The sequence below is a fragment of the Bufo bufo genome, chromosome 8 (assembly GCF_905171765.1).
Source record: "Bufo bufo chromosome 8, aBufBuf1.1, whole genome shotgun sequence".
Taxonomy (NCBI): Eukaryota; Metazoa; Chordata; class Amphibia; order Anura; family Bufonidae; genus Bufo; species Bufo bufo.
Genome location: NC_053396.1, coordinates 141582159 through 141601716, shown reverse-complemented (window position 1 = coordinate 141601716; position 19558 = coordinate 141582159). Strand labels below are relative to the sequence as shown.

Here is a 19558-nt window from a genome sequence, read left to right as displayed (position 1 = left end):
GATTCGCTCAAACGGCACCTTGATGATCGGAAGAGGTACCAAGGGACTGCGATAAAAGGTGCTGGGGGCTAGTTGCCTGGCAGGTCAGGCAAGACTTACAGAATTCTTCCACCTCCCTAAACACACTGGGCCAGTAAAACAGTTGTAGTATCCGGTCCTGTGTCTTCTGCATTCCCAGATAACCCCTGCGAACATGTTGGTGGGCTAACTCTAACACGAGTTTGCGATAAGCCTGGGGCACCACCAACTGTTCAATGGATTCACCTTGCAGCTGGTTTACCCGGTACAACATCTCCTGATGAACCACAAAACGGGGGAACACCAACTCTGCCCCTGGTTGTTGTGGTTCACCATCTACTATTAATACATTTTCCCAGGCTCGGGATAGGGTTGGATCCCGGTGTTGGGCGGTACCAAAATTATCCCCGGAGACATTGAAGTCTGCCAGCTCAGGACCCGGCAGCAAGTCCTCCATGTCTCCCACCATCACACTTAGTGGGGTTGTCTCCCCCTCTTCCACCGAAGTGGCGGTCACCCCTACCGCTGGCCCTTCGGACTCAGGTTCCCTGGGTTCTGGTCTCCCCCCTGATCCGGGCCACTCTGCTACGGTTACCCCTTTCTCATGGGTATCAGTCACTCTCGTACCAGGCCACAGTGCCGGGAAGCCCGGGAATTCTCTCCCTAGTATAAGTTCGTAGTGTAGATTGGTGGCGACAGCCACCTCGTGGGTCTACCTGCCGGCAACCGTGGATAGAGACACCATAGCAGTGGGGTAGTCTTTCAAGTCTCCATGAATACACATGACCCCGACTTTCCGGCCAGTATACTCAGTGGACCGTACCAGGGGAGCCCTTACCAGTGTCACCAGACTCCCTGAATCCAACAGAGCCTCCGCTGGAGTGTCTCCCACCTCCACCTGGCACAGGTGATTCAGAGTCTCCGGGGCACCCGCTGCACACAACTTCCTGGCATATAACGACTGACGGAAGCCATAGTTTGTGTCCATGGGTTCCACCTGATGGGGACAGTCAGCTCGTACATGGGCAGGCTCCCGACACCGCCAACAGACTATTGCAGCTGGGTCCACAGGGGGTACATCCTGGGCAGGTTTGGTGGGCACAAACTGCCGGGCCTGGGGTGGAGAGTTACGGGATTTCACTACCCCCCTCCCAAAAAAAAAACCCTGTAGATTCCGGGTATCCTCATAGCGCTCCACCAGGTTGACCATCTCGAGAGCATTACCTGGAGAGACCTGGCCGATCCATTGCTGGAGAGGGGGTGGCAAATCCCTCCAGAACATATCAGCCAACAGACGGTCCAGCATATCAGTGGGGGTCAGCACATCAGGCTGTAGCCACTTTTGCAAGAGGTTAAGTAAGTTATAATACTGGGGTCTTACGGGCTCAGCCGGCTTAAACCCCGACTGATGCACTCGCTGGGCCCGGACCAACACATTCACCCCCAGTCTTGCCAGAATCTCACCCTTGACTTTCTGGTAGTCAGCCGCTTGATCGTCCAGCAAGTCGAAATACACACGCTGGGAATCGGATGTCAGAAAAGGAGCGACGACCTCAGCCCACTGATCTCGGGGTAGATTCTGCCTTGTGGCCACCTTCTCGTACATCGCCAGGTAGGTTTCGACATACTCTGATGGTGTCATCTTGGGGATCGCCACACGGCCGGCTTTCCAGACATCATGGACACTCTGGGACGCTCCTGCCGTCTGTAAAGCCATCACGTGTTGTAACAGCAGCTGGTTTGTTTCTTGCTGGTGTTGGTTAGCCTCCACAAGAGCTTTCATTACAGCCTCCATTTTGTCACGTGACATAGGTTTAAATTTAGCTGGTTTAATCCAGGATATCCAGCCGTACCCAAAAACAAAAATATTTTGGCGTTTATGCCAGCCTCACCGCGTGTGCCCGCTCCAAGCCACCAATTGTGAGGATTTGCTCTGGTAGGCAGGGTAAGCGGACGCAGTACAGAGGCAAAACAAGTTCGTAAATCAAAATGTCAGTGTTTATTCACACAAAAGGCAAAAGAAAAACAACTCATTACAGTCTTGGTGTTAATTCACACAATGAAGAGTCCATAGAACAGACGGGTCACCTTTCTAGCCGTTTTATCCCCGGCAGTTCACAGCAGACTTTAGGGGGCCTGCTTCCCAGTGTGCAGCCCTCATGCGGCTCTCAGCCCTCCAGCACAGCACCATGCTTCAGATCCCAAAACAGAGACTCAGCTACTGAGCCCAGCTGCCTTTTTAAAGGACAGCCAGGTGCTGCCAAAACCCGGACCGGCACTTAAACTCTGGTCCGGTATTTGATCTCACCTGGCTGGAAATCAGCCCAGCCGCCCATGTTGGGAAGAAAATACCTGCCTTCCCAAACAAAACCCTTTGCTATGTCACTATATATATATATATATATATATATATAAACTACTAGTTGCCTTGATTAAAAAATAGAATTGCACCAAGTTTCAGTCTGCAGTTTTCATTCCTCCATTCATACATTTTCAGACCTGGTGTTCAGTTTTCAGATTGCACCTAGCTTCAGACATTTCTCCAATGAATACATTCTGGATCTCGTGACAGTCTAGCAAAACCCTTGACAGACTGCAAGTCACATCACAACCACTGGGTGGCCACACATAGACAACTATATAGGATTTAAACCTCAGCATATAACATGACATGCAATGTGGGTTTTATATTTGTAGCTTGCAGTGGGTATCACACTTTACAGTACAAGTAGGACATATGCCCCAAATCCATAGCCTTCTGCTACGAAATCTGCTGTGGATTTTCCATATGTAGCCATACCCTAAGAGCCTTTTTTTTTTTTTTTCTGATTAAAGAAAAGGGTAAAAAGTTATTTTGCTAATTTTGACAAAGCTTTCTGCTTTACTACTGTTATTTGCTGCCCTGTGTATATACCGTATTTTTCGGACTATAAGAAGCAAGGGAAAAGTAGCAGTGCGTCTTATAGTCAAAATGCTAATGACCGCTTCCATTATGGCTACTCTCCCTGGTCTTCTTCCGGGACCCACTCTGCACTGTGTCCTGACTGCGTACAGCGTCAGGGCGTAGGCGCACCCTATGACCTGGCGCTGTGCGATGTCGGGTCACGGTGCAGTACGAGCCAGAAAATGACCAGGGAGTGGCAGTACCGTCCGGAGCAAGCAAGGGGTATGATCTGAGGTCTGATCTGAGGCTGATGGGGGCCAATCTGATATTAATGACCTATTCTGATGAAAGGCCATCAATATTTATTCCCATGTAACCCCTTTTACATGTATACTATATATCCATCTGCTCTGTAATGCGCTGCCTGCAGATTGCACTGCATTTCACTATGAGAAATACTCCATAAAGCAAAGACTTACCTTTGCGACTGTATAACATTTAGAGCAGTGCCCTAGTATTTAGAGAGGACCTCTTCCCTCTTCTGACATGTCTGTTTTAATAACTACTTGCATTCCCCATGCAATAATGAGCCTGGAGCATCTATTTCTATGTTGTACCGTATCTGTTACTCCTGCTAGATGTTTATTAATGCAGTAAAAACGGTGTTACCAGTTGGGGCATGTCCCTGCACTGATTGGATCGTGTCAGCCTGTGCAGGGACACACCCTCATCTGGTAGCAGTTTTCAATGTATTAATAAAACTTCTAGTAGGAGTAACAGAGCTACGGTACAGCACAGAGTCATAATTGATGATCCAGCATTTTCATTTCATGTGAAATACAGATATTTACTAAAACCGAAATCTCCGGAGTGGTGACAGGTCCTCCTTAAATAAATGTCCAATAAAGTGACAATCACCGGCACCTGAATCTTAGTAATCCAGATTTCCCATAGGAACCAATCAGAGCTTATCTTTTCAAACTGCTCTGGAAATATTAAAGCGACACTGTGATTGGTTTACCAGTTTTTTCTGTTATGGGCAGTTGAGGTAGGTGGGGATGTGTACCTTGTATGGCGTAGGTCAGGGCTTGATGCTCTTTGTATGCTGGTGTGACATATATGCCGTGTATAGTTATAGTGCTGCGTGGTGTTTGTTGTGTGCACACCGAGGCTAGGGCTCCACCACACGGGACAGGCAGCCAAAGATTGCAGCCTTGTAATGCTTTGTTTCTATACATCACAACATAATGAATCTGACTGGGGTCGCACTATGACTCTCAAGTTGACGCCACCCAACAGTCGTCAAAGGTCCGGCAGGTTTAATTTCACTTTCATTAGTTGCAGTGCTACACTGTGCTCTTTGGCCGTGCAGGTGACATGTGACCAAAGTGAACATTTAGTCCTTTTTTTCCCCTCAATATCTGCCATCGGGACAGAGTTGGGACTCCATACACATTAGATGGTCTGTTGGTTTTGATTTAGTGGTTTCTGCTGCCCTACGCGAGAATTAGATTCCTTGTCCCCTGAGCGTGCACACTGCTGTTCCATTCAGTCTCTAGGGGACTGCTCAAGGTAACTGAATACTGCACACAACCATCCAGTCCCATAGACTTTGGTTGGAGCAGCAGTGCACATTCTTGACTGTTGCTGCCTTAAGGCTAGGTTCACACCTGAGCGTTTTACAGCGCGTTCCTACGCGCTGTAAAACGCTCAACAGGCAAAAACCAATGTTTCCCTATGGGCATGGTTCTCACCTGAGCATTTTACAGCGCGTACGAACGCGCTGTAAAACGCCCTACGCCCCAAGAAGTACAGGAGCTTCTTTGGGGCGTATTGTCGCGCGTTCCCGCCCATAGATTCATTGGATGCCTCTGTATTCAATCACACAAACGCGCGTACTACGCGCGTTTCCAAAATACCAAAACGCCCGATAAAAACGCCTGTAAAAAGCGCTTATCGAATACGCTCAGGTGTGAACCCAGCCTTAAACAGAGGATATGGGACCAGTGTTCTCATGATTGTTAGGGGTTCCAGCAGTCAGACCCCCTCCAAATATTATATATTTATCTCCTGAGGAGGCTTATAGGCCATACATGCTCTTTAGGAATTCTGGGAAGAGGGTATGCAAATGAACTATTAACAAGCTCTGCCTCTGATGCCACCAAGATGTAAGGTAGCTATCCTATAAGTCAAAGATCGACCCTTTAAATAGGCCTTGAGACATGACTTGGTTAATAAATAAGCCTCATCCGCAGACAGCTGTTTTGGGGTCAGTGCAGAGCAGAGAGTACTGGCTTAACTGTCTGAGAGGCCTAGGTCAGGATTTGGGGGGGTACTATCTCGCTTTAGATCTGTGGCATCAGAGGCAGAGCTTTCTAAGAGCTCATTTGTATACCTTTTTCCCCTCCAAACAGACATTTATCAGCTATTCTGTGGATAGGTGGTGAGTGTCACTCTTGGTACAGCTCTGCTGTTCCCCAGAAATATTGAAGTTATAATGGTGGTTTAGAGGCAGACAATCAAGTGATGGGTTCACTTTAACAGTAGAGCTTGGAGTTTTTTTCTGTTCGATCTTGTGTTGTACATAATGGAGGCTCTGATTGTTACTTTACATATCTTTTTGTGGAAAAGTACAGAATATTTGATCCTTTGTTTCCACAAAGACTTTTCAGTTTTATAAGAGTCAAGAGTCTACACTTGAGATGTGATGTGTTGACCAAATTTCATATAATTCTCCATTTTTAAAGCAATGGTCTTTAATGTGACTTCAATGTGTTTTCCAGGTTTATTCCAGAGCAAATGAGAAAGAGCCATGCTGCTGGTGGCTTGCTAAAGTTAGAATGATAAAGGGTGAGGTAGGAATATGTCTACAATTTTTTTTTGGTCTCATTTTGTTATAGCTTGTGATTGAAAACGGGGGCGTTTCGCTCCACTGGGTGGAAAATTCTGGCCAAAAGGAGTCATGATTTTAATGTCAAGTGACTTACATGATTGTTTCTCTTCCTGCCTAGTTTTACGTAATAGAATATGCGGCTTGTGATGCCACCTATAATGAGATTGTCACCATAGAAAGACTGCGCTCTGTAAACCCCAACAAGCCGGCGACGAAAAACTCCTTCCACAAAGTGAAGCTGGACGTTCCTGAAGATTTGCGGCAAATGTGAGTTTACTACAAATAAAGCAGAATTATTCAACTGACTGCCTTTAGAAAATACTATTCATTTTACATTTACCTATTAGAATTGTTTCCCACCGCAGAACGTGCCGCTGCATTATGCCACACCGATCTATGGGTGTCCGACTGCTGGCACTCCTTAACCATCACTAAGGCAAAAGCCCTTTCTCTGCATTCCCAAAATTAGGAGGTGCTGCAGCTGCTCTGTTGTAGGGATTATGGGGTTCCCAGCAATCAAAACTTAACCGATGTTATGTCCTAGCGATCCTATCGTTTAATTTAATGGGACCCTACGGAGAGCTGGGTTCTGCTGACCCACCTAGTGATTCGGTCGCAGCTTCCAGGTGGAGAAAGAAAAGAGAATTGGTTACACATGTGCACGATTTTCTGGATTTACTTCTATGTGGCTTTTCCGTGCGGATTTTGTTGCATCTAAGCACCAAATCTTGCATGTGTTGCACGCAGATTTTGGGTCTCCACAAATGGTTGACATGCTGCAGATTTCAGAATCCACACCGTAGGTCAATTTCTGCACAGAAAATGTCCACACCTTGTAAATGAGATTTTGAAAATGTCATGTAATTTGCTGGTACTGTATTACACACCGTGGGCATGTGGACTATGGGGGCTTGGAAACAGAGAGCGCGACTGCTTGACTGCTTCCATGGCTCCCACTGAAGTGAATGAAGTCACGTGGATGACCACCTCCCCATTCAATCACCACCTGGATGCGGTGACCACCTCAACAGGCAGGTCGAGCCTCCACAAGCTCTAGAGGTGGGTCCCGCGTCTATGAGATGGATCTGCCATAAATGTCCAGGTTGGGAGTACCCCTTAAAGGGTTTGGCCCATCTGAGACCTTAATGGTATATCCTAGCGTTATGCAATCAATGCCCTAGATGGTCTAACCCCTTTAACAGCCTACCTATTTCGGGCCTTAAAGACATATATTTTTTTTATCCTTGTATTGCAAGAGCCATAACTTTTTCTAATTTCCGACAATGTACCAGTATGAGGGCTTGTTTTTTGTGGGCCGAGTTATATTTTTAAATGGCACCATTTTGGAGTATACATAATTTATTTATTTTTTCTCACGGCTGTGAGAGGCCATCTTTGGGGTGGGAAGATACCTCAAAAACAGCAGTTCTGGCATTGTTTTTGTTCACCATGTACCGGTAGGTTAAATAACGTGACAATTTTAATAGTTCAGGATGTTGCCGAAAAAGCGATATTGGCTATGTGTTTTTAAATTTTCACATATTTATTTGTTAAGGTTTTCTTTTTTTTTTTTTTAATACTTTTAAGTTTTTGCTTTTTATTTGTTTACAGTTCTAATAGTGTACTTGAACACTAGGGGACTTGATCACTTCTATAATTCACTGAAATATTTCTGTATTGCAGCCTATTAGACACTGCCTCTTGCAGTGTCTAATAGACATATGTGCACGGCAGACCTGGGGGCCTTTCTTACGTCCCTGGCTGCCATAATAACAAGCATTGGCACTTTGTGATGATGTTGCAGAGGGCTATGGCTTGACAGTGGGAGCCCCATCCCTTAAATGCCGTGGTCGCTATTGACTGCGGCATCTAAGGGGTTAAACTGCCAGGATCAGAGTTATCGCCTATCCAGGCAGGAGCAGTGCTCTGTATTACAGCCCTGCTCCTGCTCTGATCTTGTGGGTGTATTCACAGCACCTGCGGTGCCAGGAAGTAAAAAATGCACATTGGCAAGCGGGATCTAACATCTTACTGTAACACACGTTTTCAGTCTAGGTCACAAAGAGGTTATTGGTTTGAGAACCCTCTAAGGGAATAGAATTGTGTAAAGTCACATAAAATGAGGAGGGAATCTGAACTGGCTGTGAGTTCTAAATGAGGAACAATTGCTCCTTGAGCTGAATCTAATTTACACGATTGGTGTAAGACCACACAGTACGGTTGTGTAGCGGTTGCGCTACAGTCCATTATTGCAGATCCGTAAAAGCCGTATTGGGCTCAAGTTAAACTAATTAGAACCGCACTGTTTAGTCCGTCTGTATTGTTTTTGGCGGCATAGTATTGCGGGTGCAGCGCTGCCGTTAACAATACAGTCCGACTAAGCAGTGCATTCCTAATTAGTTTAGTTAGTGCCCGCTGTGACTTTTACGACCACGCGGTACTAAATTGTGGCACGGTCTTGTTCTGGTGTGATCATACCCTTACCAAATTGTCTAGGACATGGTTATCTGGTGTACTTTTTTTTTTTATTAAGCTAGTTTGTATGTGATGCTCTTAATTATGTAACTAAATACTTTACATTCCCATGGCCAAACTGGCGCGTGTAGTATCTTGGAAAGTCTGTACGGTACGTTTTTAGTCAAGTGCAGCCAAAGCAATGAATTGAAGTATAACAGCGGTTTGGTTTACGTCATGGATGTACGCCTAAAAGTGTTAGGTGCCACACTCGTATGAGGTATTTTTCTTTAGACGCTGACTGCTCTTATGAGTGCCATGGCAGTGTCTTGGTGGTTGTTAGTCTAATATGCAATGCCCCTGTTAGACAGTCGTAATAACCATTCACCTAGCACAATGTCCGGAGATACCATTTGGCATTTTATTATGTTTTTCCTGATTTTAGGTGCGCAAAAGAATCTGCTCACAAAGACTTCAAAAAGGCAGTCGGGGCGTTTTCTGTAACATATGATTCAGAAAATGGCCAGCTCGTCATCTTGGTAAGCATCGCAGTTATCCTTCCAAAAAATATACTTTTCATTTTAGAATTGTGACTTGTTTTCTGCTTATTGCAGTGTTTGGTATCCTCTTATTCCTGTAATTGTGTTTTGGGGAATATATATGTCCGTATGTAACACTTGAGTAAAATCGAAGTTTTCTATACTGGAATACCACTTTAATGTATATATTGGTAAACGTTCCTAGGAACTGCGCACCTTATGACGAAATTATGCATTAAGTTAATCATGCAGGCACAGCAACTCTGACTGCCACTCTGATGACACATTGATCTGGGCCATTTAACCTATTAGAAGTTGTAACCAGTGCTGAGTATGGCAGCAAAGGAGGATGATCAAGGGGATAGGGGCTCCTTTTGTTTCTGTCAGTGGCAGCATTGTAATATCGGGGGCTGGCTGTCTTATACTGGTAGCCCAGGGAATAATTAAGAGAACCCATGGCTGCGAGTATATAAAACCAGCTGCACTGTGGGGTGAAGTATTAGATAGATAAAGTCTTCACACTGTGAATACTTGATCTAAGGTCCCAAAATGTAGAACCAAAGAAGGAGGTGAAAGATGATCCATTTATTCACGCATCGCCACCTTCTAACTCACAGGACCCTTTCTCAAGCAAGTGTAATAGTGCCATACAGAGTATGAGGGCAGTGTGATGATCTCTATCAATAAAAATCCATCGTTCATTAATGTGTCAAAGGTGTGGAGGAGAAACAGGTTTATACAGTCAAGTTAGTAAATGCCACTAGAGTAATAAAAGCGTACATAATAATCAGTGACACATAGTTACATCAGGTGCAGAACAAGAGTAATCTGAGGGCACAGGATCTCAACATGCTCATCCCGACATTCGTGTTACCCCAGTGAGTCCGACTCTCGTCACCAGCTCCGATCAATGATGCTCAGAACGGCCGCTCCAAATGTGCATGCTCAAACCGTGGTATGAAGGAGTCCTCGCCTTACTGGTTAAAGGGGTTCTCTGGGAATTAAGAAAGTGAAATTACTTAAATATTACTTAATTATAAATATATATCCAAATACCTTTCATTACTAATAATGGCTCGTTTTGTCTAGGAAGCAATCAGGGGAAATAAAATGGCTGTCGTCCCTATTACTACACACAAAACCTGTCCTAATTACACAGGAGAACAAGTTACTTCAGAATACTCCGCTAAGGAGCTGCCTCATCCTCCTCCTCTCTGCTCTGCTCGTCAGGGATTATGATGCTGAATACAGTTTAATATGATTTTCAGCTGAATCTCTGTAGGAATGGAGTTCAAGAGGAGACATGAAGTACAAGGAGGAGGTGGGGATGTGGCTGATGAGCAGCAGCACTTGTATGCAGTCTCTATTACCACAGCCCCAGATTACCACAGTCTGTCCTGTCCGTCCTCTCTGTACTTTATGTCTCCTCATGAACACCGTTCCCACAGAGATTCAGCTGAAGATTTTATCAGCTGTAGTCAGCATCATAATCCCTGACAAGCAGAGCAGAGAGGAGGATGAGGCAGCTCTTTAGCTCAGTGTTCTGAAGTAATTTGTCCTTCTGAGTGATTAGGACAGGAGTGATAAGGATTTTCATATTTTTTATTCCCGGAGGACCCCTTTAAGAGAACAAATTCCTAAACAATTATAAATCTAAATGACCACTTATTAGGAGAGAGATAACTGTAAGATGAGTCAGCAATGTTAAACATAGGAGAGACTCTGCATGTAAAGTGAGAATCCGCTTTTAGGACTATTACCGCCCTATTAGAAGGGTGATTGGCCTATGTAGCAGACCATAGAGCAACGAAATAATACATACCACTCCGCACCAGTTTCCAAAGTATACCGCAGTTTTATCCGGAAAACTTGACGGTTCACAGTCATGTTGATGGCCGCACAGTTCTGTAGGTAAAACTGTAGTATTACAGGCAGAATTCTGCAGCCATTAATCTGTCAATCAAAGTAACACACCCGCTTCGTGATGGGGTAGGTTTTTGGTTGCATGTGGCTGCCACCAAGTAGAACAGTAATTTCGTACCCTGTAGGTGCAGCGGTACAATTGCTTAAAGAGGACCTGTCGCCTCTCCTGACACGCCTGTTTTAATAGCTTCATTTATTCCCCATCTAATAACACATCTTGAACATCTAGTCTTATGGCCATTCCTTTATTATTTCACGTTAATGGGGTTTTCTGGGACTTAGATTTTGATGATCTATCCACTGGATAGGTCATCGGTAACAGATCAGTGGGGTCCGATACTTGGCCACCCCAATCGGTAAGCTGTTTTGGGCAGCAGGAAGCTGATGGCTCTGTTCACCGTGTGGTGCCCTTGCTGGAATACTACAGAGTTCAAGTAGCTGCCCTAAACAGCTGATTGGTGGGGGTGCCGGGTTTCAGCCCCCATGAGCTGCGATTGGTGACCTATTCTGAGGAGAGTGGAAATCCCCTTTAAGATGTTTTGTATAAATGTCACTTTTTATCTCTTTACAGTCTGTGAATGAAGTTACCATAAAAAGGGCAAACATGTTGAGCGACATGCATTTCCGAAGCCTCCGGACAAAATTGTCTTTGATGTTGAGGAATGAAGAAGCCAGCAAGCAACTTGAAGTATGTAGATTTTATTGTCCTTTTTCCATGCAGCCATTCTTGCCTGCAGGATATACTGTGGCATTGTAAGGTTTTTTTAAAGGGAGTCTCAAAAGCAGCATTGATATGAACCCAAGCATAGTTTTGATCCGATTCCAAACCCGTGGCTCCTTGACGGATAAAAATCTGCTTTTTAAAAAAATTATGCAAATGATGCCTTTAGTGAAGTGAAGGTGGCACCATTGCTCTCATTGTGTAGTAACTCTAATCCATTCACTGCCCAGCCGCTTTCTCAAACTGTTGATTGACGGGGCCTGGTAGTAGGTATGTAAGGCCCGTTTCAGACTAACAAATTCCACACATCGGACTCGCAGCGTGAGTATGCGGCAGCTCCCGTCCTGACCTCCCAGCACTGCCGGAGTCGCATACCATTGTATTGATTTATGATGCTATGGAACCCTTACAGTACTGGAATGTATTGGATAACACTGGCAGCATTATGTCAGTGTGATCCAGTTAGGTGGTTAATGACCCGGCATGGAATGTTCTTCCCTGCTTGCTGTAATCGGGAGGAATACCTGAAGTATTTGTGTATTTTTTTGCAGAGCTCACGGCAGCTAGCATCCAGATTCCACGAGCAATTTGTTGTACGAGAAGATCTGATGGGTTTAGCCATCGGCACTCACGGTGCAAATATACAACAGGCTAGGAAAGTTCCAGGGGTGACAGCTATTGATTTAGATGAAGACACATGTACATTTCATATTTATGGTGAGGTAAGTGTTGAACGCCTGGAAATGCACTGTGTAAATTGTTCTGACTTTGATTTATATAAATTTCCAAATGATTCACTTGTATAGGACCAAGACGCTGTAAAGAAAGCAAGGACATACCTAGAATTTGCTGAAGATGTAATTCAAGTTCCTCGAAATTTAGTCGGTAAGTTTGTGTATCTTGGATTATTGTGCACATAGTGTGTGCAGTGGCGTAACTAGAGCTCTATGGGCCCCAGGTCAAACTTTGGATTGGGGTTCCCCACCCCCTTTTTTCCCTTTTTGCCCCCCTCTCTCACTGTATATATTTAATTTTTTGCCCTCTCTAAATGTGTATATTTCATTTTTTGCCCCCCTCTCTCAATGAGGGGGATATGATATAAACTTTTAAATACATAAAGGGAATCAACAAGGTAAAAGAGGAGAGAATATTTAAAAGAAGAAAAACTGCTACAAGAGGACATAGTTTTAAATTAGAGGGGCAAAGGTTTAAAAGTAATATCAGGAAGTATTACTTTACTGAGAGAGTAGTGGATGCATGGAGTAGCCTTCCTGCAGAAGTGGTAGCTGCAAATACAATGGAGGAGTTTAAGCATGCATGGGATAGGCATAAGGCTATCCTTCATATAAGATAGGGCCGGTGGCTATCCATAGTAATCAGATATATTGGGCAGACTGAATGGGCCAAATGGTTCTTATCTGCCGACACATTCTATGTTTCTATTTATGTATATACACTGCTCAAAAAAATAAAGGGAACACAAAAATAACACATCCTAGATCTGAGTTAATTAAATATTCTTCTGAAATACTTTGTTCTTTACAAAGTTGAATGTGCTGACAACAAAATCACACAAAAATTAAAAAATGGAAATCACATTTTTCAACCCATGGAGGTCTGGATTTGGAGTCACACTCTAAATTAAAGTGGAGAAACACACTACAGGCTGATCCAACTTTGATGTAATGTCCTTAAAACAAGTCAAAATGGTTCAGTAGTGTGTGTGGCCTCCACGTGCCTGTATGACCTCCCTACAACACCTGTGCATGCTCCTGATGAGGTGGCGGACGATCTCCTGAGGGATCTCCTCCCAGACCTGGACTAAAGCATCTGCCAACTCCTGGACAGTCTGTGGTGCAACGTGACGTTGGTGGATAGAGCGAGACATGATGTCCCAGATGTGCTCAATTGGATTCAGGTCTGGGGAACGGGCGGGCCAGTCCATAGCATCAATGCCTTCGTCTTGCAGGAACTGCTGACACACTCCAGCCACATGAGGTCTAGCATTGTCTTGCATTAGGAGGAACCCAGGGCCAACCGCACCAGCATATGGTCTCACAAGGGGTCTGAGGATCTCATCTCAGTACCTAATGGCAGTCAGGCTACCTCTGGCGAGCACATGGAGGGCTGTGCGGCCCTCCAAAGAAATGCCACCCCACACCATTACTGACCCAATGCCAAACCGGTCATGCTGAAGGATGTTGCAGGCAGCAGAACGTTCTCCACGGCGTCTCCAGACTCTGTCATGTCTGTCACATGTGCTCAGTGTGAACCTGCTTTTATCTGTGAAGAGCACAGGGCGCCAGTGGCGAATTTGCCAATCTTGGTGTTCTCTGGCAAATGCCAAACGTCCTGCACAGTGTTGGGCTGTAAGCACAACCTCCACCTGTGGACGTCGGGCCCTCATATCACCCTCATGAAGTCTGTTTCTGACCGTTTGAGCAGACACATGCACATTTATGGCCTGCTGGAGGTCATTTTGCAGGGCTCTGGCAGTGCTCCTCCTGTTCCTCCTTGCACAAAGGCGGAGGTAGCGGTCCTGCTGCTGGGTTGTTGCCCTCCTACGGCCTCCTCCACGTCTCCTGATGTACTGGCCTGTCTCTTGGTAGCGCCTCCATGCTCTGGACACTACGCTGACAGACACAGCAAACCTTCTTGCCACAGCTCGCATTGATGTGCCATCCTGGATAAGCTGCACTACCTGAGCCACTTGTGTGGGTTGTAGACTCCATCTCATGCTACCACTAGAGTGAAAGCACTGCCAGCATTCAAAAGTGACCAAAACATCAGCCAGGAAGCATAGGAACTGAGAAGTGGTCTGTGGTCACCACCTGCAGAACCACTCCTTTATTGGGGGTGTCTTGCTAATTGCCTATAATTTCCACCTGTTGTCTATCCTATTTGCACAACAGCATGTGAAATTGATTGTCACTCAGTGTTGCTTCCTAAGTGGACAGTTTGATTTCACAGAAGTGTGATTGACTTGGAGTTACATTGTGTTGTTTAAGTGTTCCCTTTATTTTTTTGAGCAGTGTATATTTTTTTTTGCACCCTCTCTCAATTTATATATTAAATTTTTTTGCACCCTGAGTAATGAATGATTTGCTGCCAGACTTCCAGTGCCCCGCCCTGCCCTCCCCTCATATGACCCCCCTTTCTGAATCCAGGGTTAGGTAGTTAATTATATGTCGCCACTGCCAGGTGCACCCTCTCCCCCCAGTATGAAGCTGGTGTGGACATGCATAAAAAAAAAAAATCATAATTACCTACTCTGTTCCGCTCCGTCTGTCGGTCTGTACTCGCGTGCTGCCGGCTGTGGCAGAAGCTGCGCAATCCCTTCATACGCTCTCTGTGGGTGGGTTAGGGTTTGTATGGGTCTGGCCATTAAAAGCACTTGCGGAGCTGCGGCCCCAGCCCCCTCCCGCCGGGCCCGGTCATGGTCTCGCCCTCTGCGACCACGATCGTTATGCCCCTGAGTGTGTGTGACTGCAGCAATTCAATGGTGGGCGCAGCATTCTGTGCCTTGATCCAGGCTCCAAATGTATAGGGCCACAGTAGTTAATAGCAGTGAGCTCTGATATTATATAACGACATGCATTTTTTTCCTGCACATGGACAAACGTCCGGTACATTATAAGACTGCTGCAAATAATAGCTTTTCATACCAGTTAGTAAAACTCAAGCAGTCAGTGAGGTTTTTTGGCCACAGGGTGGCAGTCTTCTGCATGTATACCATACTCCTGTGTTACAGTTCATTTTTAAGGCTTTATTCACATCTTTACTAAGGTTTCCCATCAGGTATTCAGTCATTTTTTACCCCTTTGGCTGAGACTTCTTGTAACATAACTAATTGATTTCAAAGGGAACCTGTCATGTCCCAAACCATGGTTCCCGCCATGCTGCCAAAACTAGACATAGTCTGTCATGTTAATTAACCCCATAGGGACACAGCCTTATTTCAGCTTAAGGACCAGGCCATTTTTTGCAAATCTGACCAGTGTCACTTTAAAGAGGACCTTTCACTAGTTTAAAAACTATATCAGTGGGCAGATCGGCGCCCAGGGGTCCCCCTGCACTTACTAGTAGGTCTGGGCGCCGCTCCGTTCACCCGGTATAGGCTCCGGTGTGTGCAGCTCCCTCTTTTGTACGGGGCAGAGTTTTTGTATTGGGGTTGTCCCCCTAGTAAGTGCAGGGGGAACCCTGGGCGCCGCTCTGCCCACTGATATAGTTAGTTTTTCGTTTTTAAACTAGTGAAAGGTCCTCTTTAAGTGCTGATAACTTTAAAACGCTTTGACTTATCCAGGCCATTCTGAGATTGTTTTTTCGTCACATATTGTACTTCATGACACTGGTAAAATGAAGTAAAAAAAAAAATAATAATACCTAATTTACCAAAAATTTTGAAAAATTAGCAAATTTCAAAGTTTCAGTTTCTCTACTTCTGTAATACATAGTAATACCCCCAAAAATTGTGATGACTTTACATTCCCCATATGTCTACTTCATGTTTGAATTATTTTGGGAATGATATTTTATTTTTTGGGGATGTTACAAGGCTTAGAAGTTTAGAAGCAAATCTTGAAATTTTTCAGTAATTTACAAAAACCCAATTTTTAGGGACCAGTTCAGGTCTGAAGTCACTTTGCGAGGCTTACATAATAGAAACCACCCAAAAATTACCCCATCTAAGAAACTACACCCCTCAAGGTATTCAAAACTTTACATACGTTGTTAACCCTTTAGGTGTTGCACAAGAGTTATTGGCAAATGGGGATGAAATTTGAGAATTTCATTTTTTTGTCTAATCTTCCATTTTAACCCATTTTTCCACTAACAAAGTAAGGGTTAACAGCCAAACAAGACTGTATCTTTATTGCCCTGACTCTGCCGTTTACAGAAACACCCAATATGTGGCCGTAAACTACTGTACGGCCACACAGCGGGGCGTAGAGTGAAAGGTGCGCCGATTGGTTTTTGGAAGGCAGATTTTGTTGGACTGGTTTATTGACACCATGTCCCATTTGAAGCCCCCCTGATGCACCCCTAGAGGAGAAACTCCCTAAAAGTGACCCCATCTAAGAAACTACACCCCTCAAGGTATTCAAAACTTATTTTACATACAGTACAGACCAAAAGTTTGGACACACCTTCTCATTCAAAGAGTTTTCTTTATTTTCATGACTATGAAAATTGTAGATTCACACTGAAGGCATCAAAACTATGAATTAACACATGTGGAATTATACACATAACAAACAAGTGTGAAACAACTGAAAATATGTCATATTCTAGGTTCTTCAAAGTAGCCACCTTTTGCTTTCATTATTGCTTTGCACACTCTTGGCATTCTCTTATGTGGGGGCTCATTTTTTGCGGGATGAGCGGACGGTTTTATTGGCACTATTTTGGGGGCTATATGACTTTTTGATCGCTTGCTATTAAACTTTTTGTTATGTAAGGTGACAAAAAAATTCCTTTTTTGCCCTTTTTTTTTTTTTCTGGACCATGTTCATCTGGGGGGTTAGGTCATGGGGTATTTTTATAGAGGAGATTATTACCGACGCGGCGATACCTAATATGTCTACTTTTAATAAATTATTTTAGTTTTTTTGGGTGTCTCAAGTCTGAGAACCAGTTTTTTTATCTGATGTCAGTGCTAAATTGGGATATAAATTTAGTACTCCATGGAAGTGTGATACTCCCTGAAGCAACCAATAATGCAGAGGCCCGGATGATCGGGGCACGGGTCACATTGAGTTGTGGTGTCCTTCTGTATCCCCCTCCTGTGACACACTCTGCACCGTTTTTGGGTTCGTCCCTTCTTTCCAGTATGGGGGACCACACCTGGAAAGTGTTGGCCAGGGACGATCCGGGCGCCTACAGTACTCCGGGCTGCTCTTTCCCGGTCCGAAAATATCAGGGCCTTGAGGACTGCCTCATAGAACTGAAGGAATGTCCCTGTGCTGCCAGCGCTTCGAGACAGCACAAAAAAGTTGTACATGGCAACCTGTACCAAGTAGACCGCAACTTTTTTTGTACCATGCCCGGGTTTTGCGCATGGCGTTATATGGCTTGAGGACTTGATCAGAGAGATCAACTCCTCCCATATACCGATTGTAGTCGACGATACAATCTGGCTTAAGGACCGTTGCCGCGGTACCTCGCACAGGGACAGGGGTGATGCCGTTACCATGAATTGTGGACAGCATAAGGACATCCCTCTTGTCCTTATACCTGACCAGCAACAGGTTTCCAGTGGTAAGGGCACGGGTCTCACCCCTGGGGATAGGTACCTGGAGGGGGGGGGGGGGGGCAGGGAGGCCGCGTTGATTTTTCCGCACGGTCCCACAAGCGGACGTGGATCTGGCGGCAAGGGACTGGAACAAGGGGATACTGGTATAAAAGTTATCCACGTACAGGTGGTAACCCTTATCCAGCAGTGGGTGCATAAGGTCCCACACAAGTTTCCCGCTAACACCCAGAGTGGGGGGACATTCTGGGGGTTGAATCCGGGAATCTCGCCCCTCGTATATACGAAATTTGTAAGTGTAACCTGAGGTACTCTCACAAATTTTGTATAGCTTCACGCCATACCTCGCCCGCTTGGAGGGCACATACTGGCGGAAAATGAGTCTCCCCTTGAACGCAATGAGAGACTCCTCAACCGTGACTTCCCTTCCAGGTACATAGGCCTCCATGAATTTGGCCCCAAAGTGATCGATGACCGGCCGTATCTTATACAGACGGTCATGGGCAGGATCACCTCCGGGGGACGGGGGACGGGGGGGGACATGCTGCATTATCGGAATAATGAAGACATTTCCGGATGGCCTCAAACCGGGAGCGTGTCATGGCCGTACTGTAAAGTGGGGTCTGGTATAGGATGTCCCCACTCCAGTAATGCCTGACGCTGGGTTTCTTGACCAGGCCCATATGCAGCACGAGGCCCCAAAATGTCCTCATTACGGCTGCACTGACCGGTGTCCAGCCACCAGGCCTGGCCAAAAAGGAGCCCGGGTGTGGAGCAACGAACTGTTGGGCGTACAGGTTCGTCTGCTCCACCATCAGATTTACCAGTGGGTCACTGAAAAAATGACAAAAAAAGTCATATTCAGTGTAGCCCACTGTGGAAATCTGGATTCCTGATTGGCCTACAAAATCAGGAATCACGGGCTCGTATCGCTCTGGGCTACACCAGACTAGTTCACCGACAGTGTGCTCCGGTGGATTTAACTGGTGGGCCGGAAAACTAGTACGAGCCCCAAAGCTGCTCGTACTAGGCTGGGCCACAGGGTCCCTAACATGGTGGTCCCCTTGCTCCGCCGCCTTGGGGGCTCATCATCATCGCTGGATGATGAGGAGGACGCGGATGACAACAGGAATGTGGGGTCATCCTCGTCCTCACTGGGACTCTCAGAGTCAGAGGCAAGCTGGGCGTATGCCTCCTCGGCCGAGAACGTCCGGCGGGCCATAGGGGAGTGTGTGTCCGCGTGTGTATGTGCGTGTGTGTAACTCTTTATTTTGTATGCGTGTGTGTGGGGGCACGGGTGTTCACAAACTCACCCTAAAACTAACAGAAAAAAAAAACTAAAAAAGGCCAAAAAATGTGAAAACAATTATTCAAAACCGCTGATCAACTGTCCGAAGTTGATCAGCGGTGGGGTGTGCGATTCGTTAACAGTGGCCGGACGCTAAGAGTGTCGGCCACAGTCGGCGTACACAAAAAAAATTTATAAAAATCCTGCACCCCAAAAAAGTGTGGGGGGGCAAGCGGCAGCACCCCTGGGGGGTGATGCAATCAAAGTTGAACAAACTAACTTTCCCTTTTTCTTTTTCCTGCGTAACCCAAACTTTCCCTATGCTTTCCCTATGTACCTGAAGTTCAGATGGGGGGTGCTGGGGCACAGATCGGGTCCTGGGGGACACAGATGGGGTGATGCTGGCACCGATGGACAACACGTGCAGGCAGGAGGAGGAGAGGAGCGCCTGCATCTTTTAAATCTGCCGCCGCCCCGCCCACAGACCAATCAGAGGCGATCCTGAGAGGTGAAGTCACCATCACCACTCAGGATCGCTGGATGGTGATTGGAGGGGTGAAATCACACCACCATCACCATCCTGTTCCG

At 45.7% G+C, this 19558-nt stretch overlaps 1 protein-coding gene across 1 annotated transcript in view; it reads left to right on the top strand.

Annotated features, from left to right (window-relative positions):
• FMR1 (FMRP translational regulator 1) overlaps positions 1–19558 on the top strand; it is a 58868-nt gene that overhangs the window by 28340 nt on the left and 10970 nt on the right. Inside the window, exons 5-10 of the mRNA XM_040442482.1 lie at positions 5686–5757; positions 5914–6062; positions 8695–8788; positions 11283–11399; positions 11984–12154; positions 12239–12317. Coding sequence (XP_040298416.1) covers positions 5686–5757; positions 5914–6062; positions 8695–8788; positions 11283–11399; positions 11984–12154; positions 12239–12317 — 682 coding nt within the window. The remainder of the gene's footprint in view (positions 1–5685; positions 5758–5913; positions 6063–8694; positions 8789–11282; positions 11400–11983; positions 12155–12238; positions 12318–19558) is intronic.